The sequence below is a fragment of the Clavelina lepadiformis genome, chromosome 3 (genome assembly GCF_947623445.1).
Source record: "Clavelina lepadiformis chromosome 3, kaClaLepa1.1, whole genome shotgun sequence".
In the NCBI taxonomy this organism is placed as follows: domain Eukaryota; kingdom Metazoa; phylum Chordata; class Ascidiacea; order Aplousobranchia; family Clavelinidae; genus Clavelina; species Clavelina lepadiformis.
The window spans coordinates 15,249,150-15,275,201 of NC_135242.1; the positions used below are offsets into that span (position 1 = coordinate 15,249,150).

The following is a 26,052-nucleotide window of genomic DNA, read 5'->3' on the forward strand; positions in this document are numbered from 1 at the left end:
TTAATGTGAACCATAGTGCTACGTTGCGAGACCCTGTCGAAGGTATTTTTGAAGTCGACAAACACTTATAAGAGGTTTCTTTGGTGTTGTATTTTTCGCAGAAAAACCTCGGGGAAGATCTGCTCTATTGTAAGCTTATATTGGGCATGTAAAGCTACACGCAGATATTGCAACAAGTTAATGTAATCTCTTTATTAGATCATTACGATTTTGAACACCTGGGAGGATTTGGTTAGGCTTATTATATTTCTCGCATTTCATTTCATCGTGTATTTAACGCCAAGCAACCTTTTAAATTTTGGTTACAAAGTGACAACTAACAATATAGCCTTTGGCAAATATAAACATATAGATTCATATCATCATAAACACATGAATAGCAGATAATGAAAATCCGACTATGTGACTGATGTCCGATTTCAGGTTACTTTATTTCATTGGTTTGCGAAAAAGCTGGCTATGAAATTCCCACGCTTGTCCACCTCGCCCAAAATTTTTTTGCTTTTATACCTCATATATCGCTTTGAAATGAAATGTATTCTGATATTTATACATACATTAACTGCTAAATAATAGTTTCACCTTTCAAACGCCATGTACAACTTTAAGGTCGCATTTCACGGTTTTGAAATGACGTATACTCTGCTATTGTATGTTTTCTAGTGTATGTCAATAGTTGAGAGGGCGCAAACAAGGACATCCGATAAACGAAATGATAACGTAAAAAGCCCTTTGGTCAAAAAAAGTTGGGTTCGTGAAGAGGGGGAGGGGCAATTGATCCCTCTAAATACACTAGTGAGTAGACCTACGTCTAGTTATCATCCATTAGCTTAATTTATTGCAGAAACGAAGGAATTTAAGGCACAGTTGGTCAGAAGGTTCAACAAAGCAACGCCACCAAGATCCAATATTAAATGCGAATTTTGCACCGTAAAAATCGAAATGGCACAAAAAGCAAAAATACGACTGCAATAAAGCTTCGGGTAGATGAAGTACTCAACAAATTGAAACACATTTGCTTACAAACAGTTCAGCAAATAATGGCGAAATAAGTTCTTTGAATTACGGCACACAAAAAGTTAAAAAACGTCCCCATATACATGAATTTAGCATCGTACAGCAATGTCCACCACACGCAACTTTTGTTATTTAACGAGAAATACATTTCCCATTTTCTAATTCGAACAGCAATTTCAATGTAATTGCCTACCTCAAATAATCACTAACGTATTTCCAAAATCCATGATGATAAAGGTAGAGAAACAATTACAACTTAAATCTTGAAATTATACGGATGCTTTAAAAATGATGTTTGTCTTTTGAAAAGGTTAAAACATTAAAAATCTTTGAAAGTTAAAACCTACAAACGATTAAATTTGTACATGAGTAAAAACAGCACATGTCGTCAAGCTGCAGCTTCCATACTTGCTGGTGCTCTTGCCTGTTCAATATTATAAATCTCATTCTGCGCTTTCAACGTATTTGGTCTGTACAGACATACTGGAACTCGTAGAAGTATCATTTACACTTTTGCTCTCAGAGGAAGTTCTCCCAGGTGATGAAGATGCTGGGAGTAAACTAACAGAGTTGGAACTAGAAGGTGAGTAAGCCGGAGGTGGTCCCGGAGAACTACGAGCACACGATTTGGAGTCAGTGGAGGATATAGTGTAAGGTGGTGGAGGTGGATGCACTAAGGAAGGGTGGTTTGTTGATCGCTGGAGTGCGAGCGGCTTCTCCTGAGCAAGAGGAGAAGTTGCAGAAGGTGAGGGTTGTAAACGAGATCCATCCAAAACACTCCTCACTTTTCCTTCACTTTCAAAATCAGCTGGGTTAACAAAACCTTCACTGCGCCTTGGTGATGCTCGCGACACGCCGGTACCAGAGCTGGAGATGTCAACTTCTGCGCCGTTGGTCGGAGGCACTTCGATCTTAGGCTCAGGAAAAACGATGCCACGAGCTTGTACCACCTTTGTAGCAGAGTTCTTGAGAGAAGAATCTGTATATGATATAAAGCTTCGATTTTCCGTACTTCGCTGGAGATGCGGCACATAAAGATTCGAAAAGGAATGTGGCAACATATTGGTTGTAGCTGTGCTGGGATAATAATTTTCTCGTCCGTTCGGCATTGCATCTGTAGGTTCTGGTGATGAACATTTATAGCCGGGTTTCATTTTACTCCATACGTCGTTACCCAATGCTTTTCTAAAGTGATCATCCACGTTGGCAGTAATAGTCACTGTGTTTGTAGTTTCAGGATCTTTATAGTTTTCACCCAGGGAGCGGCGAAAATGTTCCTCGATGTCCGGAGCATTTGCATCTGTGAGATGAATTAAAGTAACGCAACCATATACAAATAGTGCAAAAACTTTTCTCTGTCCAAGGATAAATATTATTATCATACAACACCATACAATAACTTTCCACCCATTCCAATTGACTGCTGACACCAAACGCTAACGACATTACCAGTGTCTATCGCCTTTGTATCTGCCAAATCTTTTTCCACGTTAACAACAAAAGGCAAACTTTGCATAATACAACTTAATGTTGACAAAAACCGACTGTCGACAGTTATTGCTGTCACGACGGGTCTAACACTGGATATCTTGGACATTTAGGGGTAGCGCATCTAACGACTTACGGTTCAAATTACGATACCACAATTCTGACTGATTCAATGACCAGCCCACATGACATTCACCCACGTGATGTGATGACGTATAATTTTCAGCAATCAGGAGTGTTCTACTCAGTTTTTTACTTGTTTACTACTTTTCAGCTTTTCATTTAACATTACATAGCAATTTTACCAACATCGACCTTACAGAAAAAAATGTTTGCTGACTGCATATGCATTCTAAGCAATACAAATTCAAATGCTTTCAAAATACAAACTGCATCCCAAATGGTAACAAGCAAATTAATAATGGGGTGTAATATAATTCCCATTTATGAAAATATAATAGATCGATGAAATGTATGATTTACCGCACAATTATCACTTACGGCGCAGCAATGTACTTCACTATCACATGGTCGATTGGTCCTGACAAAGCAAGATACAAGTCGACGTCAAGTAATACTGTTAAATCTGACGTGTCTAGACGATAAATCCGGCTTGGCGCGCCTGCGGTCAAACAGAGCAGCAATAGCGAAACAGAAGAAACAAGTGTTATCACCACCTTCAGACAATTTCTTTAAGGGACCCATGTTGGTCAACAGCAAGCAATTGGAATAAGCGCCTGCTTGTAGAAATGCATACCGAGGAAGGGAAATTGTCTAACCACTCTAACGGTTAGACTCTAACCAAAACTGAAAGCACGGCGTAGGCCAAATTTAAGAAACAACGCCAATCTAACCTTGGAAATACAATGTTAAAGTGAGGAGCAAGTCCAAAAACAAGTTGATCTTACATGAAAAAACACTACTCGCTGAATATTCTGGTAAAATAGTTTTGAAAAATAATTCTTGGTTAGGTAATTATAAGCAAAAGAAAATTGCAAAACTTAATTGTGACGTACATCAAGGCTCCTGTGATGTCATAGGTAACAACTGACAACATTCGCAAATTCGTAAGTTTAGCAATACTTACTGCATATCACGTATGTATCTCTTACAGCTAGCTTACATTGCTTTAACTGCCAATAGCTTGATAGGTGAAAGTGAAAAGCCTAACCACGGCAACCAGTACGGTCCCGGTTTGATGGGTAGTCTATGCGGTCCAAAGGATACCATGATTACACGGACGGAAATAGTTGGGCTACAGGAGCTTTTATGTTTAAAACAATCGTAATTTATTCAATTAGTATGTTTCACGTTGTTAAGTTCCTCACATGACATCTAACTGGATATAGGCTAAACTCCTATGACCTACACTTCGACGTCAGTTGACTACTGGGCAAGGAAAGCAACAGCAGCAGCAGCAGCATGTTGTCAAGCAACTTGAATAATATATGACATAACAAGAGCCTTCATCTACGTCATAATAAAGGCCACACACTGAGACTTCTGCGATTTTATTTTGTCGATAACTACCTAACCACGAATTATTTTTGGAAATATTTTTCCAGAATGTTCAGATAATTAGTGTTCTTTCACATAAAATCAACTTGTTTTTGGACTTGCCCCACACTTTAAAACCATGCAAAATTTGTCACAACAAATCTCAACATAAGAAGAGTCATTAAAATTTTACGTGATAACGCAGGCATATGGCGGTAATGTAAGAGTGAAAGATAAAAGTGCGCACCCAAGTCGTGGTTCACATGCTTGCCAACATGTGAACCACGTATTCTATCAGCAATTACCTTCAAAAACACATATACTCGAATGATATTATGACAATGAATAAACAGGAAAATGAAAAGTTGATATCGCGGAAGTAGCATACAACGTCCTACTGAGAACTGCCTTTAAAAGCTAAAATTAAAATAACGTATACCTGATAATTTAGACGCCGGACCGGTAACCAATATGGACAGCGTATTATACCCAAAGTAATATTACTTTCGGGTGGGGCAATAATATTTGTCTCTTACGTAATATTCTAAATTATAAAAAAAATAGCAAAATATGGTAACATCTCGACGTCTGACTTTTATATACTGATACAGTACGAGACTAAAATATTATTGTTTTTTGAAATTTACAGAAAATAAATATACGTTTTGATATTGGTTACCTGATGTTACTTCACGTTTTCGTTTCAACATGGAATCCTTCGGAGAAAATCTATCACGTTTCTCATCATCTGCTCTTCTCTTTAATCTGTTTCGCTTTTCCTCATCAATGCGCCGTGTTGACAAGTTATCTGTTTTTTGCTGCTGTGCACCATACACTCCTCCCGGTACCGACGATCTCTTCACTGGCGATGGACTGGTTTCTCGTTTAATGAAACGACTTTCACCTTCATCTAAGGGTCCAGGTGATGTTCTAGGGTGGTTTCTATAAGCATGTGGGACGGAGAGTTGCTGAAATGACAAGGAGTGCTTTTGAGGAACTTTCCCAGAAATAGGTGACCCACGGGGCAGTTTTGACGTAACACCGGCAGGGCTTTGAAAATATGAAAGCATGGAAGCGGCGGCAGGGAACGGCGCTGCTACCGGACTGGCAATTCTTTCTTTGTCATCACGCTCCAGTAAAAGATTCTGCGGTATACTTGGTAGTTTTAAAATCAATACTTTACCAATCGCGACTCATAAAGTGCGATAATACAGTACACTTGATAAGCCACATTTAAGAGGCTAATATTAAAAGCTAAAGGGAAGCTATAAATTACCTGCGAAGTCGGCGTGCTTTGGCTAACTAAAGGAGGCCGAAAGCTTTGTTGCTGAGGCATCATCAGTGCAACTGCACTTGGCGACATTCCAGTTAATCTGGCATATTCAGCCATTGCCTAAAGTGATAATCGTGCAAAGTAGCAAAATCGTATCAGGGATCCAGCCAACACAAAGAGACGATAAAGGAGCAAAGTAACACAAAGTACTTACTTCTGGGGGCAGTGGAGGTCGAAATATCCAAGAAGTAGCATCCGCAAGCGCTTTACTTGAAGACGATGACTGCACTTCTGTTTGTCGAAGGTAAGGTAACGTAAAGGGAGAGGCCGTCAAACCTCCCAAAGTCGGATGAAATATATATGGAGACGCTTGGTGAATAAAGCTAGAACTGTCTTTGTCGCTAGGCCCTTGTCCCGATTTAGCAGCCAATGCTGCAAAATAGTTGGCGGGGATAGGCTCATGAGCTTGGCTAGCATGTTCTCTTGGACTATTACTACGACGTACAGATGGAGACTTAGAAGAACGCACACCATGAGATGATTGGACTGAAGGGCTTCTGCGCTTCAGCTCTTTGAGGTGATCGCGAGAAATCCCATGTGCTTCGTTAGATTGTTTTTTAGAAACTTTTTCTGACGAAGGTGTTGTTCGACTTGGGGAAAGTTCTCTTGAGAACCGCCGTAACTCTCTACGGTCATTATAAGGAGACGGTGAACGGCGATGTAGCGGAGACTTGTGATGGCTGGAATATGAATCTGTGTGGATACTTGTTGGTCTGAAATTACATTTGTTAACAAACATTACAACAAAGAATGATGTAAATAATCATTAAATAAAAAAATAAAATAGCGGCCATGGAAATACGTATTTCTCAATGGACTTTTTTAAAGTTTTACTTCTGAAAGGTGCGACCCGCTAATTTTACATAAAAGATTTTTTACAAAATGAACGTGATTATATTTAATCGAGTTTAGCTTTTAACATTAAAAACCCAATACTAGAGCAACCAGTTCAGGCCGAGGCACCACACAGAAAGCGTTTCACCATCACAAGTCTCAACGAATAATCAGCTAAAAATATACCTTATGTAATGCAGTTAGGTTACTACTGAAGCAGAACGGTAAATGTGGGCAGAAAAAGTCTAGCAAAGAATTTTGTTTCAAATGAATCACAAAACAAAAACGCTGCAAGAGCATAACAGGCAACATGTACTTCAAGCTTGTTAAGATAAGAATTAAGACTTCGGCCTGCGGCTATAACAATGTTGCTAAGTGCCGGTAAAACTTTCTAACCTGTTGAACATAAATTTCTAACAATGCAAAAAATGTAAAAAAAGGACTCTTATAACCCTTTCCGTAGCTTTTTAGCAACAACTTTCTATCCAAAACGCAGCTTTCAGCTGCATAAATTTGGTTTTAACAAAGGCTGGGGTTGTCCGTCGTGTACAAATGGAAAACCTTCATGACTATATTTTAAAATTTCATACAAACCCAAGCTCTGTAAACTATCGTTTGAGAAAAATAATATAAATAACATTTTCTTACAAAACAAAAAGAAACGGCAATAAAACCGAAGGTACTTAAATTGGGACATAGAATGCATTATCAGCTACAGTACAATACAATACTTCTGTGACACTCTATGGGTATGTAGAAACGCGAAAAAAACTGGTAACCACGGTATTGCACCCATGGGCATAATTTGCTGAGTGGTAACTTTTAACTAGTTTGCTTGTAAATATTGTCTTAGAAAGCTGATCATGGTTTTCGTATCAAAATCAAACCTTTATGTCCAGAGCATGTATGTACATAATTTTAACATTGGCGAAATTCTAAGGTAACCGGTTTATGCTATTCATACCGGAAGAAAACATATGATATTAAAGGGCCAAGTCAATATATAAAAAATAAACATAATGAAATCAGTTAAATGTTTATCTATAAATATAGCTTTCATACCTTTGAGAAAATGTTATAAGCCTTCGCCTCGCATCGCTCGCTTCACTGGAAGCAAGAACATCGTGGCTATCATGATACATTATATCTCTTTCATGAGAAAGATGAGTGGGTGGTCGAGCATCAAAATGGGGAAGACTGGGAGTACCATTCCTCAACGACCGAACACTCGCCGTAGAAGTACTTCTGTCAGATAGGGGCGGCTGGGAACTAGATGATGATGCATTGTGAAGAGAAGACGCAAATGGTACTGGCAGCGTGTAAGCAGATATTGGAGTTTTCTTGGAGTTATCCGGAGAGTTTGACAATCGAGGGTCAAGCGGTGCTGGAGACGCTGCAACTCTCGATGACAAACTACCATCAAATTTTAGCGCTTCATTATTGACAGCTTCCTGATATTTCAACATAAATTCAGTATTGTACGGTATCCCGGCAATTCCAACTCCAGCTGCAAGTCCAGTTTTGGGCATTGATCTTGTGTCTTTGACACCCAACGATTCAAATCCTGACGGACAAAATCCTTTAAGATAAGGATTTGCCAGCAAGTTTGTTGTAACCTGCTGGGCCAAATGTGGCATAGTTTCATAAAAACGTTTATCTTGTTCAGACAGTGATGCTAAAGCCGACAGTTGTTGAGGAATCATACCAGCAGCTGGACCATAAGCTGCTAAAGGTGACGGAAAAACCATAGGCAAATCGGGAACACCAATGCCAGAGACATTACTTCCACGGGCACCCATAAGAAGGGCAGGGTTTGTAAAAGGAAACATAAGTCCTGGAAGTCCTTGGGCTGGTATGGCACCGTTAGGGACAGTTGTTGCCGGTGGAGTGTTTGATGTTTGCTGCCTTTCGCTATTAATACTAGCGGCCTGTCTAGCCAGAGCATCAGCGCACATGCTTGGATCCATAGTCGGATACATTAAAGGATGAATAAATGGAATCATGGGATTGGCTGTGGCAACGTGTGGCAATGGCTGAGAGGCGGTTCCGGGAGGTAAAACCACTGGCCTCAATAAATCACCTTCTGTAGTGTGTGGTGGCGAAGTTTTTCTTGCAGGTGAATGAGTCGGTGATTCAGTTGAACGCTCACGACGATAGGGAGACGGACGGTGTTCAGCTGAATACGTGCGTGGATGGACAACTAAGCCATTATTATGATGAGTGAAATGTGCCATGGTAGAAGCTTCGTCAGCCGAATTATTTTCGCTCAGGAGCATACTTTCACGACTTGTATTATCTACAAATATTAAAAAAGAATTCTATTTTTTCAATTATGGTTTCAAGTTAAGTTTAAACTGCAGTATTTATTTAATTAAAGTGACTATTTCGCCGTAAGTAGATCACGCAACGCGTTGTTAAAGATAGATATGCAAAAAGTTGATTAGAAAGAAGATTTGAACTTTGAATAGCTTGTAGAGTTAGCTATAGCTTAGAATGTAACTATAGCTTTGCATAGTTAATAGTTTCAACGTACGATTTTATCCTGGAAGACAGTGACAGCCTTAATTGATTGAAGCTAAAACCTATCAACGTTCTCTACATTTGACTACTGCACTACTTGACTGACACATTGACGTTCATATATACAAAATGCCTGGCTTATAGCTTATTACAGTTCCATCCTGGCAACACAGGGTAAATTGGCAGGCAAGTTTTGTAATGAAAGCCACTGTGTATTGCTAATTACGTGTGTTTTTGCTGCGACAATACAAATGAAGGGAAAGAGCGTTATTACGTTAAGGTCACTTTCAATGGGCCCTGAATAAAACAGTGACGTCATGTTTCCACTGGGAAAGATGACGCAGCCACAGTTTTTGTCCTGTGAAAAATCACTCGCGACTTCCAGGAAATTCTTTCGACTGTGCTTTTTTCCCAGCAGGTTAGCTAAGCATCGGACTTTATATTAACCTACAGTACATTAACCCTGACCCGAGAGTGTTGCTGCGCTCTTTGACAATGATCTGCAATATTTCTGGTATAACATTCGGATAATACCTTATTGCATTCGATACATGAACTACTACATCAGTGAATACAGTAGCAAAGTAAAAGATAATAATAACAGCATTTCCTTTAAACTTATCCTAAAATCAAAGCAATCGCATTAAACTAGTCTGAGAATGGTTTCATAGCGAATCAGAAAGCTACAGTGTTACAGGCTGAATTTAGCAAGCTCTAGGAACCATTCTGTCAAATGTAAGGCAATACTTTTAAAGATAGACGGGCTTTTTTTCTTATTTTTAAAACGCTCGTTGGTCAAACCGCGTTTACTGAGCTGTGGTGTTACGGAAACACGCCCACACATACATGCGCGCGCGCACATGCACGGTCAATGACGCCAGCGGGCACACAACACGAATAGGTTTTCATTGTAAAATTACATTTTATAATTTGGGCCACCTGAAGATGAGCTATCGTAACGACTTATCGTGTTCAGTGAAAAACTTTATTAACTCTAGATGACAAGAGACAAAAAATAAATAACACATTCACAGTTACACTTAACTGCTTTAGATAGTGTTTTTCCAGTTTATTTATTAACCGAGCCATTCTAACAGATGTATAAAACCAAAAATATTAGTTATTTTGCTCTACAGCGAAGTCAAAAACGACAAGTTGTTCAATTTCGATACACAGGTACTTTGCTTTAACATCGCACACCTGACTGCACATCATGTTCGGAGCGGAGACTTCATGCCTGCCTCACAATCCGTGGTTATCTAACCTTTCTATGACGTCATGGGAAACACTGAGATGCCACGGTCAGAACAAATTACAGTAACGTACTGTTACGAAGTCTGCTCCGCAAAGTGCGTTGTGGTTTATCTCAGTTACACAAACACAACACCAAGTTTCACTTCAAGTTGGTGATCAACTATGGCAAGACATTTTTAAACTTAAAATAAAAGTTCCAAAGTATCGGCAATTTTACTAAAATGCGTCTGCGATCTTTTATGTAGTGCACAACAGCTCGAGCGATACAATAAGCACCAGCAATTGTTGTTGTCCAGATGGTAAGCATGCATGTGGACTGTGCAGTCAACAACGTAATGCTTTGAGATATTCTTTGCAGATAAGCCTTTTTTGGTAGATCGCTATTAATTCTTGAAGCGCTGCTGTCTGCACAGTATCACTTGCCTGCAGCTACTTATTGAAGTAGCAACATAACCTAACAAGCTTTATGCAATGTCTTGAACATGTAGGTACAAATCAGGAGTTCTCTACCTGGGTTATACACGTTTATGCTATATTCCAACCTGAGGCAAAAACATTTGCAGTTGACACGGGATACGTCAGCAATTAAAAAAAATAACCAAGGATGTAAAAAATTTTACTGTGAGAATGCCGAAAATACAAAGGAAAAATCAGGACGTTAACATTTTTTCCAATCCCAATTTCTCACGACTCATTTTTATTTCTGACATGTCATTACTACCAAGTCATCTGATATGATAACAACATTGAAAACCTCATCACAATGTTTTGTTCAACTTCTTCAGGTTGAAATAACAACATTAACATGTTATTATTGAAATTGAACATACTAACATTAACATGTCGCAAAGCGGATTCTGTTGACTGCCGTACACTTTCGTTTGTCATTGATCTTTGAACCATTGGATTCTTATGCAGTCTATACCGATTTTATAGCAAAGTGACTTAAAAATATCAATGGGTGTTTTAAGGGAACATGAAATTTCATAAAAATGCCCAAGGGTACGTAGGAAAAAGTTGGAGCCCTGGTCTAAGCTCACGTATCACAGTTAAAAATTATGGGATTACATGTTTATAAATTGTATTTAATTTGGGTATGTAACGCACATGATTACAGCAAAAACAACAAAGTGTCGGAGTTAAGTGGATATATTTACTCAAATGCATGACATTCGTTTGACTGATTGAAAACCTGAGTAGTATTTTTGGACATTCAAAGATTACTTGCCGCATGCAATTAGTGTTATCCGTCTTTGTGAAACGCAAATGCAAATTTGATTTCATGCGTCTTTTCAATTTTCTTGCTCGTAAAACAAAAATGATGTCGTCAGCAAAAGACTAATGGATAACCTTATTATTAAATCACTTACGAACATATTCGCGGTCAAATACTAAAATGCAAAAACTGGGGTTGTACCGAATCCAAATTTTTGGAAAAGGAAACCGAATTATATCGATCGAATGCTACAATTCAGTATTGGAAGTATTCGTGTTGTAAAAGTGAGCAAAGCTGTGCCTGTAAAGAAATATGACAGTTGTGCCAACGTATGCGCAGTTGTAACTTGGAACGAATCTGGAAATGAATTGGGTCGAAAGTCGAACTTTGGTGTTTTTACCGGATTCGGCCGGCCAAAATTTCTGCGCACCTCAAAGAAAAACCCTATAAATGACCGGGTGAACTCCAGTTGATGTCAAACAAATTGCTGGAGTTAATGGTAAACCTAACTCCTTGTATATGCGCGTATTTTATCCTCATTATGTTGATGACTAGATTTGTACTACACGTGAGATAGCGACATGAAATTATAATCGTTAGATGATAATTTTGAGGGTTTGAGCTATGGCAGTATTAATGGATAAAATTTAAGAAATACTAGTAACTGTGCGCTGAGGGTTTTCTTTACCAATTATTTCTGCGCTGGAGTCAAGATCTCAGATCAGAACATACCACCTGGCATCGCAATTTCACAATTTTTACAAACGGGGCAGATAACCTGGCTGAACAAAACAACAATCACAAAACGCTACTTTACTTGTCTGTCTTCCCGGAATTAATAGCTAAGATGATTTAAAAACTATAAATTGTAACGATAACGGCGGTACCGCAGTCGTTATCACCAACAAATCACTTGCTCCATGAAACCGCTAGCGGTTAACAAAACAACGAACCCTCTTGCAACAAAGTACTGACATCTCTCTGGTGACTGAAAACTAGTATTTAGTTCACGCAACACTTGAGTAACCTTGCATTAATGTGGGCCAATGTGATACGCCGGCAGACACAGCAACAACAACAAAAACGTGTGAATCAAAACTATTGTGGGAAACTGTTCCTGCGCCAATGCCACCACCGCAGCGGTCAGAAAAAGTGTAAAAATACTGATCTAGTTAACTGTACAGAGCGATTTAGGTCAACTTGTTTATTTTGTAAGCTCCCGTTATTCAGTTACTTTCTGTTGTGTAGGATAAATACACTATAAAAAATTACAGAAGAAATTTTTTTGTCACAAAGTTATTCTTTGGTAAACCTTTAAGAGAAAATAAACAGCCATGATGAGCACGTAGCGGAAAATGTGAAACCTGTTTTATACCATTTCCTGAAACACAGTAACACACTTTCCCGAATGACAAAATACAGACTTAATTCATTCTCCAAATCATAAGCACCGCACAAATTCAGATATCTGCAGGATTTGTATTTTTCTGAATAGCGTCATGCAGCATATTATCGTTTGTCGAAAATGTGTTGTGGGAAATAGTTGTTGCTCCTTTAAACGTGGTTACACTGGTACTTCTGGCAAGATTTCGGTAAAAGTGTTTTCGTAATAAGTGAAATGCGACTTGCTTTTGCTGTTCCGAATGTTTGTGTCAAGGGTTAGTTTTTTGCAGTAGAAGAAGTATTGAAAACACAAATGCTGACAAGGGAAAATCAAACAGTATTACCTATAACAGAATTAAATAAAATTAAAACAATGGCAGCTTGTCAACTGAGAATCTTTTATGGCAAAACAACACACTGCACAAGTTAACATGGTCCTTTGTTGTTGCAACCTCGTGAATGCCTTAAGCGCTTGCAACGCCTTCCCCAAAATATACACAAGGTGACAAATTAATATAAGGAAACATATCACATGATATCATGATTTCAAGTGGCATACACAAGTAAGGCCAGACGAGATCAACTTTCAAATGACCGAGGAACACAGATTTTAATGTTACATATACAGTACAACTAGAAATACATAACACAAATAATTTAATTAATAAATCGATTAAACAAAAATCATCTAAAAGAGGACTGCTTCAGAATAATATAGTCTAACTTTAGCAAAAAAACGCCATGAACTACTGCATATCACTTGATTAGTTACCGGCATGCTAGGTAATTTTTTAAAAATTGGTTGCGTTTCTAAGAAAATTCACAACTTTACAACTGAATTTTCGAACAGTCGCAGGTTTGTAAGCATACGAAAGCCTTACCCTTCTCGGTGTTGCTAAGTTGTTTTATTTTTTTATTAAAGTGAAAAGATTGAGTTTCCCCTGTGTCTTGGCCATCTGAAGAGCGTGAGCTTGGACGATAATAAGAAGGGTTTTTTCGTTGTCCTACAATGCAAAAGTTTTTTAAATGAGCAAATTTATTCTTTCATTAAATTATACACAAAAATGATTGATACATAGAGTAATCAAAAATGATATAAGTTGTTTCAGTACTATTATGTATATATATATACAGTAACTATGACATGTATAAACGGTGGGCGAACTGCGGCTCGTCGTCCTTTTGTTTGTGGTTCTTCGGTATATCCCATAGTTTAATAGTGAACAGTTGTCACTTCACAATTAAACTTTATTTATTTTATTTTGTAGGGATTTTAGAATTACAGTATATAATCTTAAGTTAGTGTTCTTAAATACACTACAAAACGAAGAAGATGACATCAACAAGTTACAGAAAATGAAAACCGAGGTTTTAATCTGTACAATACGACAATAGCACAAGAAACGTACAATAAGCGAGTATACGGCGTTTCTAAATTGTGCATGATAAAAGCTAGCTTTTGCACGTGCAAATGTCCTTTGATTTCAATTCGAGACATAAAAACCGAAAAATTTTACACTTCATGCATTTTGAGCGGGGTAGGCTAATGCTGAAAACGTTTGGTTGGCCCTCGGCTTAAAAGCATTCCTAAATACGTCACAGATGGTGGGGCGTACAATTTTTTCATAGCAAAAGTGGGGCATGGGACAGGAAAGGTTGAAAAACACAGGCTTACAATATTCGTATTAACACCACAAACATATTTCGAGATTTAATGGCTCTCTGCTATCTGCGGTTGTCCGGTACTACCAGTACCAAGAAACTCTATACAAGTATACAGAACTAAAAGATAGCGGACTTCAATAAAATTGAAGAAACTTTTCTCCTTTGTTGTCTGCACGTTATTTTTTCTCCAATCGGCTGGCGTTAAATGCAACGTAAATTAATCAACAGAATTTTATTTCTAACATAGCAGTCATTTTTTGTCGTTTTTTTTTTAAGTGAAGGGCAAGTGTTGAAGGCAAGAAGTTGACTTTAAGTCAAACAGTTGTCAGTAACTATATGGGAGAAAGAATTTTCGAAATTATTTGTGGCTTTAAGCAATAATTTCCAAGTATGTGTTGAAAAAAGACAAAGTTTGGCGGTAATTATAAAATATGTGGCGAAAGTGTTAACATCACAATGCGAAAAAACCACGTTGGTGACGCTGGTGTTTGAATCAAGTATGAATAGAACGTTTCATGCAAGAGACAAGAAGGTATAGTTTATTATAGAAACATGTGTTTAACAGAAATACGTTCGGTCACAAGTAACATCGCTATGTTGAAAATAAACACCAACTGCAACTTTTTCGCCCATCTTCAAAGTCGTATTCCATCTAAAACACATCATCTCGCCAACCACTACCACCACACTGTACAGTAGGGTCGGGTAGCCAACACTCTATCGTGCTGATTCAAACCGAAACACAACAAGTTATACTCAACGTACAATAACAAAATGTACGTCATCACATGCAGAATTTCATTCTGCATAACATAATTTTAAACTGCGTCAATTGGCCGAAATATTTTCAAGTAATTGTAACTTTTTTGCAGTGTACTCAGCTTTTCCTCAAATGGAACCAGTCCACGAAATTTCGGCTGTATACAAAAACAAATTTTTTCCGTTTCATACGTACTCGTGCTGAGTTTGAAGTTTTCTGATTGGTGAGGTTTTTAAATATAGACATCAGTTATTTTCAGTATTAAATTTTTGGACAATTTTTATAAATAAATACACCTTTAGTCTGCAGAACTTTGTCGAAAATGTCAGGTAAACTTAACAAACTGTCTTTGTCATGCAGTGGTTGAAGACTTGGTCTACGATGCCAAGCAAACACGAAAACAGTCGGTATAACGGGAAGTTGCGGGATACTTTAAAAGCCAAACAGAGTAATCGCGTCTAGGTTAAATTAGATTGGAAATAATTAAAAACCAACGTTACGTGCAAGCTGGGACGAGTACGCTTTCTCTGCTTGTTTCCGTACCGACAACTGAAATTAATTCTATATGGAAAAGATCGACGTCACGACACAAGCATGTCGTCTCAATTGTTCCTCAATGCAAAGGTAAATAAGAGCAGGAAAGTAAATATGCTTGATATATATTTTATTTTATACATATATGCATGTGTATGTGTTTGATTAAAATCGGTATAAAAATATCTTTTTTAACGTATCCGGTATCGTAGCCTACTTTTCCATAAACATCGAGTAACATTTAATTTGCAATAGATAACAACGCGTTTTGCCATAGTCGATTTTTTTCGAACTCTGACTCCGACACAATATTCAGACCCAAGCAGAGAAAAGTAGTTAAAAAAGAAACTTTCAGAAAACATAGAGGAATTAATGCGCAAGTGTGCGAAAAGAGGGCTCTCTAACTCATTTCATTCGTGAGATACTGTATTACAGTTTTTGCGCTGGACGTCGAAATTTCGTTTTAGGCTTGAAAATCAAGTTTTCCGAAGTGGATAAGTTTGACGCGATGGAACTTAAAAAGTATTGTACGTAGTTACTAGAACTTTGGTATACGGTTAGAAGAGGAAACTTGCTTACTACTTGCAAAAACTCCACCTGATTGAAAACCCAGCCATTAAGCATGTTGATTTTCCGTTGTGACATTACTTATAACTATTAACCATTATGTATTATTCAATAACCTCTTTCTTCGGTATACACGTACTGATTACATTACAAATTCGGTTAATTCTTGTGTTTTTGACTTTATAGAAATGAGGCATGGGCATTGCATCTTCTCGGGATTACTATCAAATACAATCGGCTATTCCCAGGGTGCATACCACGTGAGTTACGCCGAAGATCTTCAGCGTGAGCTACGATCAACCAGCGTAAATTCGGTTTGACATCGGCGTGACACAGTGCCAATTCTGGTCTTGACGCAACCATGTCAACTGCAAGTTAGTCACTTAGCTCTTCCGTTATCATCCTGTTTAGGTTTCTTCTAAAAATAGCAGTGTCTCCTTTTTAGGAGATCCCAGATGATGATCGTCTTTGGCGCATTCGTAATGAACGCCAAACTGACCTTCGGCGTATGCATCGTATGGAATGCACCCTGGGTTCGGGACTTCTTTTGTGTTGGATTTTATTTTACATGTATTGTATACATTCGGGAATTTTTCTGGTAAAGTTATAATAATTTAGGGATGGTGTCAAACGGAAAAAGTGATGGAAAGTGCTATCTGGGAATGGGTTATAGTTTATAGACCACCCTAAAAGCTATGTCACTTTAAAGTTAGATAATCCATAAATGACACAAGATATTCTTGTTTTGCACTGAAGCATACGTATAAACTGTGGGCTGCCGGAAAAATCGTGCGTTTGGCACAATTTTGCACATATTCTTACAGTTTCTCACTTGAATTTGATTACTTAGATAGGTAACATCAAGTTTTTCAATGGCCTTTCACCTAATCTAATCACCTTACAACAGGCTGCGTGATCTACGAACAACGAAATAGTCACTCTCTGAACCATACTTATTTCTTGTCTCCTAACACGAAACATCCAATTCAAATTTATTCGAATACAAGCTTCAGGAACATGGAGTTTACAATGTACATGTAATCGTCAAGACCTTGGTCACAATGAGCAGCAAGTTTGCATTTTTTGCGGCACATTTGCGGGAGCAATTTCTCAACTACTGAATGATTTTTATTGAATAATTGTTTGTATATTAAATCAGGGCTTCTCAAACTTTTTGGGTCTGCGACGCCATTTTAGAAAAGAAATTTCTATGCGATCCCTTGAGAGATAGCCTACACGATAATGATGTTAAAACAATAAACGTCCAATTACAAATCTCAAGTGGTATGTTTGTATCTGGCAAAATCATACAAGTGCACACAATCCACCGAAGTACAGTAACTGTAGTCTGCAGTAATAAAAGAATCTCGTAATGGAAACAATATAGCGAATAAAAATAATCAAAAAACAATTCAATTTAGGAAAATTAACTTTGTTTCGCGACCTCAAAATTACATTTTTCGACCCCAAACGGGGTCGCGACCCACAGTTTGAGAAGACCTGTACTAAATGAAAAAGTTTTGGTTTTAGTTAAGGACAACTTGTTTTAGCATTTGTCTCTCACATTAATTTAGTTTTAGTGATTCTCATGAATACAACTTTTGTTTTCTTGTACCGTAAGGTTGAGCCAATAGGAATTATTCCTATGGTAAAATTTTATGTAAAAATGTGAACTTTGATGAACAAATTGACAAGCACTTTCCTAGTATCAACCCCATTATCTTGATTACACTCATTTCTTTTAGAAGAAATTTTGGGTTGGGGCCTCAAGTTACTCCGTTTTCAGTCAAGTTGGAGCACAAGATTGTATAATTTTCTTAATTCATTTTGAACCAAACTTGATTAAACACGTTTTACCTGTTTTCAGAAAAATAAAACAACATCTTTGGAGACTGCGGCAAGGTTTTGAATATGGTATAGTTAACAATTTTATGCATGTCATGTTAAAAAACAGCACATGAAAGTGAGGGGGAACAAGTCGGTCTTAAAGAGTGTTTGTCAGTAAGTATATTGGAGAAAGGGTTTTTACGAATACATAGTGGTTAAGCAATTATTGCCATAACTAAGTTGCAAAAAAACACAAATCATTGTTAATTAAGACGGCGATGGCAGCTCTTATTACGTCACAATACAATAACAATGTGAATGACTTGGGTATTCGGATTAAGTATGATTAGAATGTTTCTTTTAGCCGACAAGTAATGGGTATAACTGAAGCGTACTTATTGAAAGTGTATAACAGAAACATTTTGCCCATAATACAGAGTTAGCTTACTTTTGGTGTATTTGTACAGGTGATTGTAGATGCTAAGCTACAGCTCATCAAGCTCAGTTTTGGCTGTTTGCGGTAATTTAGTCTGGTACCAGTAACTGCTGTAAAACTAAGAATGCTTAACTGGTACATGTGCTGTTTTATGTGACATTCCATTGTGACATTGCTACTAATCACCTATGTAGACGTATTCTATCCAAAGAAGTTAGCTAGATCATCACAATTACCTAACCTCATTAATGACGGATATTGTTTTACATTATGATGTCACAATGACCAACATCTTTGTGATATATTTTTGGCAATAACTGTATAACCATTACATATTATTAAAAATCCTTTCTACAGTGTACTAACTGACAACTATTACTTCATTTAAGGCCAACCTGCATCTGGACTTGATCCTTAACAATAACAAAATAGCTCACGTACCATTACTAGCGAAATCTCAACTTTGAGCTGGTCCAATATTAGAGTTCCTTGGCTTTCCAGAATATGGCCTACGCAGTTTCTTATTGCAGTTCAACGTAACACCAAATGGATTGTGAGGCCATAATCATATAAAGATTTGCCAAGCACTCAATTTCATTTCAAATTATAATAATATTTCAACATCATCAACATAAAAAATAAACGACACAAATCCTTTGGTTTTGAAGAACTTCCTCCCGAATGACATTAATTCTGAAGCTGCATTCGCACTTCCAACAAAAAACACTGCATTAATTCGGGATTATAGCGGAATTTGCAGAATAGTATCATGCGAAATATTGCCTTTCAGAGAAATTCTTAGAAAATCGCTATAGAACCACTTAGGTTTGTCGACCTTGTAACTTGTAAGGGCGTTTTATCGTTGCTATAGACACGACTTCTACATTATTACTTTTCACCGTTCCCCACAATCAACAATAAGTTAAAGCGAGGAAGAAAATGGCCTTGTGCCAACGACAACGTACTGCAAACCTGAGCGAGGCTTGCGTGGGCAAGAAGCGCAGCTACAATATGCCGTAGTTGGCTTACCGTATATTATAAAATTTCAAGTATTGCTGATCCTGTCACCAATAGCAAAGGGTGCAGAGTAGACCATTAATACCTTATTGCTTTTAAAACGCCGTTAGCCGAGGCAGAAGTGCGAATAAACGCATCAAAATGACAATGCTGCAACAACAGTAACAATTTGTTAGCAGATAAATCATGCATAGTGCCAGGGGTCAAAAATTTGTTTTATAACGTTCTTCTTCAGTTTGTTTATCTTTTCCTTTTTTTCATTTCATTTGTCACGTTGCGCTTGGTTTAATAGAAAATTCCGATCCTACTTTAGCCAGTATTCATACGTTAGTTAGACTTATTTTTTATAAGACCCTAAACACTATGTACCAGAAATTGTCAAGATCTATTTCCAGGGAGGTTAGAAAGCCTAGTATCTAGTATGAGCCCACTTAAGTTAAAACACTTTTTCTTTGCCAGTTGATGTACTGTTACATGTATTTCATCTAAAAGGCGTTAGCTAGCCTACCTTTACTACCATAGCTAATTTACACCCAGTCATCAATCATATTGTTTTCACATTGTGACGTCATAATGGTCGACATCTTTCAGAATAGATATGCAACTTAATAACTGCATAACCACTACATCTCGTGAAAACTTATTTCTCCGGTACCGTATACTAACTGGCAACTATTCTTTGATATAAAGCTAACTAGTTTTTGGACTTGCCCTTACTTCGATATAAAACGAATTACTTAAAACTAGGCAGGTTAAAATTGTTTTTATGCTATTTTATTTTTGTTAAAATAGAATGTAACCGTGAAAGTATTTTCAATGCTCACCGTTAATTGAATCGTCGCAAGATAGTGGAAAGATATCAAACTAGAGCGACTTGACAAAAGACAGTGCTCACAGGTAATTAACGCATAAACGACAACGACGTATAAACAACATCATAATCGTCATACATCCATGACGATTTTTGAAAAGTTGGCCTCTAGGTTTATGTTTGTATCATATATCTGCACCTAGCATTAATCACCGCATGATCGTGCATTAGCCATTGGTGCATTATTGAATAAATCAGTCAACAGTTTATCCAACTGAACAAAAACTGTCGATAAGAGGCATTGCTCCATCGTTACTCATTTAAAATGCTTTCTCAAAGCTGTACGAAATGAATTCCGTTGGTAATGATTATATTTATACAACAATGTTCGTCCTACTGTATATCAAAAAGGGTTCTGAACAAAAAATGGCGCATTTATAAGTATGTACTTGAAAATTATTGCCGCAGGCAGTAATAACAACTGGCTATGAAGGCATCACGCCATGCAACGCAATTCTGAATTATCCACTAAATGCACGAAACCGTGTCGTCCAGAAAATGGCAAGCACGCGTTTAACGGAAGTGGAAATTAATTGAGAATAACCACCACTCCTGCAGTCTTAGACATAGGCTATGCGAAAACAAAATTGTTCAAGCGACGTAGAAAGTAATTTCTCATATGAATTCAATAGGTAGTATTAATTACCAGGGTATCCATTTTCGGTCACCGATGACGAAGTTTGGGGTGTTTTTACTGGTCGATTAGGCGATGAAGCTTCGTTTTCACCAGTAGTGTCTTGTTGCTGGTTTTCAACGAAGTGGGCGGCTTTCTTCAAAATATCAAGCCCAAAGCAAGGATATTCAGAATCCATGCTCCTAGCTCATAAAGGATAGTGGAACTGTAATGCAAGCCCTTCTTTTTGAGCGCATTGTATGGCATTAAGCAAGAAACAATATAAAAATTGAGCGGTTTCAAATACCTACAAACAAACAATATTATCAATTTCTCCAGTAAGCATTAAGGTAAAGTTTAAGCTCACATAGCTTAAAGAAACATAACTAATCAAACATTATCAAAATAACAAATAAAAAATTTACTGTTACATCCGCTAGGATTGTATATTGTCCTGCCAGTAATAGCTACAATTAATTCAGACTTTCATGGTCGTAACAGCAAAATATTTTATGTTGGAGTATACACCTCCGTGTCCTGTAATACCACACTTAGCAACGCATGCTACCTCACCATCTAAATTAGGATGTTTGTTGACCAAAAACGTGCGTTCATTTACTTACTGGGTCATACAAACCTACACAAGGTTCTGTATTTGTAGCTATGAACCTACTAAGGAATCAGATTACATCTAAAAGTAGTCCAGGAAACACCCTCGCCAAGTGGCAACGTCGCTAACTACCTTGAGCTACAGAGTCTTACCAAAAACAAGAGCAAGTAGTGTGACTTAGTAAAAGCACAAGTACTAGGAAAACACACAATGATATCCACTGGAGCGTGCAAACAAACTTTTATTTGACAATAGGTGAAGCGCATACGAGCCATTCAGTCTATCACTTCACAAGTGTTTACGTAGGTTTAAGAGATCTAAAAAGGCGAGCTTAGGTGCCGGATTGCACTCGATTTGACATTGCGCAAGATGACGGTAAGACTCTGCCAGTGTTATGGTTTTTTAAAACACCTCATATGTATGTACAGTATATGCATAAAATAAGTCACGTTAACTTCATAAGGTAGCTTTTCCAGAATATAATATTTAACTTTTTAAGTGCACAACGTTACACGCGCATCAGAGAAATAAACATAACTTAAAACAGGGTGGTCCGAACCCTGGCACATGGACAGCATGGGCCCGCGAACAGATATTGTGTGGCCCGCGAATATTTTCGGAGTTTTGGTACACTGTATTTTCCAGTGCAAAATCCGCAGTTGTTAAAATACACCTGCTTTTATTTAAATGAGTTGGATTAGCCATACAGCCTGAGATAGATAAGTCGTATATAGTAACTGAAGTGCAAGTCAATATGTGATTATTATGAGGTCATAATGCCTTTACCGCTGACGTCACACTAGAGTATTGTGTAACGATACACACATGCGATGAGTTTAACTTTTTGTTTCAAGCACAGTCGCAAGCAAGAAGAAAGTATCAAAGAATTCGATGTCAGTGGTGCAGCAAAGCATCTAGTTGATTAGAAGAGCAACCTCAGACCTTTGCTAACATTGGAGTCTCCATTTGCGGCCGGCAATGTTTTCCCCAAACCTTAATGTGGCCCTTCATGCTTGCAGTTTTGGACCACCCTGAGTTAAAACATAGAAAATCCAACGATGTAAATGGTAATCATCAGAACATCATGGCCGCCTGAAGTTACAGTTTTCACAAAGCTAAACTTTGAAGGTTAATATGCTTAAGTGCACGTAAATATGCGCAACGTAAGTGAATTTTCTACTGTCTTAATCAGTTTACAGTTAATGGAACACGAGCACAAAGCAAACCTAGCCATACGATCAAAACAAAACTGTAACAGGTAAAGAAACTATGACTGGTCATAACGGCTTAGGATTACTTCCGGCAATAATTTTTGAACACTTGTATCCTACAAAACTAACGTTTAATTGAGGAACTTTTTAAGTCTTCAGGTTGATTTGATACTGCTTTGCGTTTGTTTAGAAATTCAACTAACAATATACCAGCGCGGGCTTTCATCTGCCCGTTATAACAAAACCGCATCTGATAAGACTGTGCATGAAAACCATACTCCGCCGCCTGCAGTCATCACAGCGGATAGTACAGTACTAGAATTTACTAAAACAAGCATGGCCTACAGCGATTTATACGCATGTGTTTCGCCGATGTCTCAAGTTCACTATCGCCAAAAGCTCAGGTTCATTAAACAGTACCAATTTACAAATAATGCTGATGAGGAATTGCTCAAACTGCTATGTTAAATTATCCTAAAATAACAACAGTTAAAGTCGCTTCTGTTGTTAGGGCTGACACGTTCATTTTGGACTAGCGAGGCAAGCAGGATGTTGAATGCAACAATAAACACACAGAAGTGATAATGTAATAAATAGGCGACATGATTACACCTCAATCAACGCGAAAAGTGAGCGTATTGCGTGGAAAGCGATGTTGTTGTTCACTCCCATTCAAGGTGGGGTCAATTGTGTAAAACTAAGGAAAATTTACCGGTAATATAATACACTTAAATTTGTATGAGGTCCATGGTCCATCCATGAGAATATTCAGACACTAACTAGCCAACTAAAGTGTAAGAATCTGTTGTCGCTTGCGCGATTTGTTTTCTGATGTGCTGGTTTTTTATTGCAACACGCACAAAAATACAAGGATTTACTTAAGAAGTTCACAACTTCATTCTCTTAACTGTAAACTTGTAATTCTCAGTTCGGCGGATCAATGTACGTTTGTGTTTTGATTTTTGAGAGACTGTTTGAATAACTTTTGGTGAATATTTTTGTGCCTACGTTTAAAAAACTAAAAGCTATGCATCTATTTGCATACCCAAACCAATACCTTTCATAAACAGTGAATGTATCATACTACACACCTTTGTTAAATGAAAGTCTCAAAGCAGTTTCACAGATTTTTAGGACAAGTTTCGTGCAATATGTCGATTTACATAATATGGACTATGTTAGCCAAGTTAACATAAGATGGCTTAAATCCATTTACATTTTGGGTAAAGCATACAATTGTACACCCAGCCACCAACCGCAATCATATCATCACAATAATCTGACATCAGATTCATTCCCCTTGATATAGGCATGCATATACTTGATCTCATAATTCTACATGAATGATGAAGTAAATAGTTGTACCTAGCCAATTGAAATGGCTTTCCATAAAATTCCCCAAGACAAACCTGAAACAAGCTTTTGTAATATAAACTATAAGTTATGAAAATTTATGATAGTGATAGCTGATTGCTTCTCCCACTGCTTTGAATGTTAGTAAATTAGGGCTCACACATATTGTCTATTACCGAGGTACTTGCATTAATTAGTATTATATACCACTACAGTAGTAGTATATACATACATCATGAACATACTATGTTATAATCTTAATAAATTCTAACATACACATAAAATACATGATATTTAAACTGTTTGACAAAACAACAAATAATTATTATGACCTAGTCCTAGATGATGCATCATATAGCATAGTGTTTCCTAAGTGAGCAAGTACCACTTCATAGGTGTGTCATTTTACATATCGTACCCTAACCAACTGTATATATATATATATCCAGTACTGAACCTGCAGTCAAAAATTCCTTCCTGCAGCCTGAATCGGTTCATCACATAAAGCTGGCAGTACGAAATCCCATTAGCTTCTACAATGCCCATAAATGCTTGGCATACCAGCAAAGCAACAGCAATAGGTATTGAAGTAAACAAGTCTGTCAGCCAGTATTATGCTTAGTTCATTTTGCCCAAGGCAACTTATATTAGGCGAAAACACTGAAAGCTTTAACCAGAAAAATGGTATCCATAATATATACTATATATAATTTATATAAATTATCAAATATCATGAAATGGAAGTTTGCTAGTTATTGCCTGCATTTGCTCCCAGGTGATTAAATAACATTAAAAGATTGTATATACATGCCAACAATACCCATTTAGTTGTGAATGTGACAGTATTCTATATACACCTACCTTACATCTCAAATATTTTAGTGACATTCACAGCTACGTGCTATGTTCAACATACAACATTTTCTGGATCAATAACCTTTAATTACTATACACTAAGACTAAATAGGTATGTACATCAGAAAACAGGTTCTATAGCACACAAAAATTAAAAAGTGGAAGTAAAAACCTTGCTAAATATTTTTATCCCAATTTGAAACGTTTATAACTGGCAGCAAAAAATTTATCCAAGAAATGGTTATCAATTATAAATTTCAATAAATAAGGCAAACAGTCATACTTCATATTAAACATAACATTATTCAACTTTGTAGCCATTAAGTAGAATGTATATAGTGATGGGTCGTAGCAAATACAAACATCAACCATTTATTTATTCCCATAAATCTGAATACTGAAAGCAGATTCAAACCAAATCCTGCATTTTAAATGCAGCAAGAAAACAGTAGCAAAACGTTCAAGTTTTTCATTCAAGAATTAAGTGTGAAAAAAGGTTAAAACAAGTTATAATTTTTAATTCACTAGCAAGTTTAAAAAATTTAAGCATGATTTCCTTGCTCATCAGTTACCTACATTAAACAAAATGAGCAAAATTAGCAGATTCAGATTTACACAATTACCAAAATATATTATTCATATTCTCAGTTATCGAAATTATCTTCAATTTGGCACATCCCTATAATTCCGCTATGTAGTCAAACAAATGACATTTTTAGTTGATATTAATGTTAATCTAAATTACAACTGGTTTCCCATTACACCTTAAACTGCTTTAATCTACAACATTCAACCCACATACACTACTGTAACGGTTTTATAAACATCTAGTTGTACTAATCAATATTTATGCTATAAAACAATGAAGTTTCAGTACTTATTCTAAATTGATATTTTTGGTTATATATATAGCTATAAAATCTGCTACTAACTATATTCTTCATTATTATAATATATACTTCAGTTATTTGGAATGTTCAATGGAAGCTTCTTTACTCAAATTTGAAGAGATCGATTAAATTAACTCTACTTATCCAGGGTTAATTAAGTTTGTCAGCAACATTAATAACCATTAAACAAGACAGGAGATTACTCAATGCATTTTCAAAAATCAAGTAACACATTTTTCTTGAAGATTCCACTTGAAAAAAAGTTAAAAGACTTTTGATTGAAACAATGGGACAGTAAATT

The 26,052-nt window shown here is 37.0% G+C and overlaps 1 protein-coding gene across 3 annotated transcripts; it reads right to left on the bottom strand.

Annotated features, from left to right (window-relative positions):
* Positions 1-810: 810 nt before the first annotated feature.
* Positions 811-21,139, bottom strand: LOC143450270 (uncharacterized). 3 transcript variants are annotated; one of them, XM_076950745.1, is made up of 7 exons: positions 20,866-21,139; positions 13,424-13,546; positions 7,232-8,465; positions 5,490-5,961; positions 5,279-5,395; positions 4,682-5,147; positions 811-2,317 (listed from the first exon to the last, which is right to left on the bottom strand). In XM_076950745.1, exons 1-7 carry the CDS (start codon positions 21,029-21,031, stop codon positions 1,461-1,463), a joined length of 3,435 nt encoding a protein of 1,144 aa, XP_076806860.1. In that variant the 5' UTR covers positions 21,032-21,139; the 3' UTR covers positions 811-1,460. The 3 variants fall into 3 exon arrangements, with proteins under 3 accessions (XP_076806860.1, XP_076806859.1, XP_076806861.1); XM_076950744.1 differs by having other exon boundaries at positions 5,490-6,048; XM_076950746.1 differs by lacking the exons at positions 13,424-13,546; positions 20,866-21,139 and adding an exon at positions 8,703-13,114 and having other exon boundaries at positions 5,490-6,048.
* Positions 21,140-26,052: the final 4,913 nt, after the last annotated feature.

What these genes read in the sequence shown, in the direction of transcription:
- LOC143450270 (XM_076950744.1), bottom strand. Translation starts at nt 21,031, where the DNA reads ATGGATTCTGAATATCCTTGCTTTGGGCTTGATATTTTGAAGAAAGCC. An exon ending in CTTATAACATTTTCTCAAAG is followed by an intron (nt 6,049 to 7,231) that starts GTATGAAAGCTA and finishes ATGTAATTTCAG; the next exon opens with ACCAACAAGTATCCACACAG. An exon ending in AAAACGTGAAGTAACATCAG is followed by an intron (nt 2,318 to 4,681) that starts GTAACCAATATC and finishes TTCATCTCACAG; the next exon opens with ATGCAAATGCTCCGGACATC.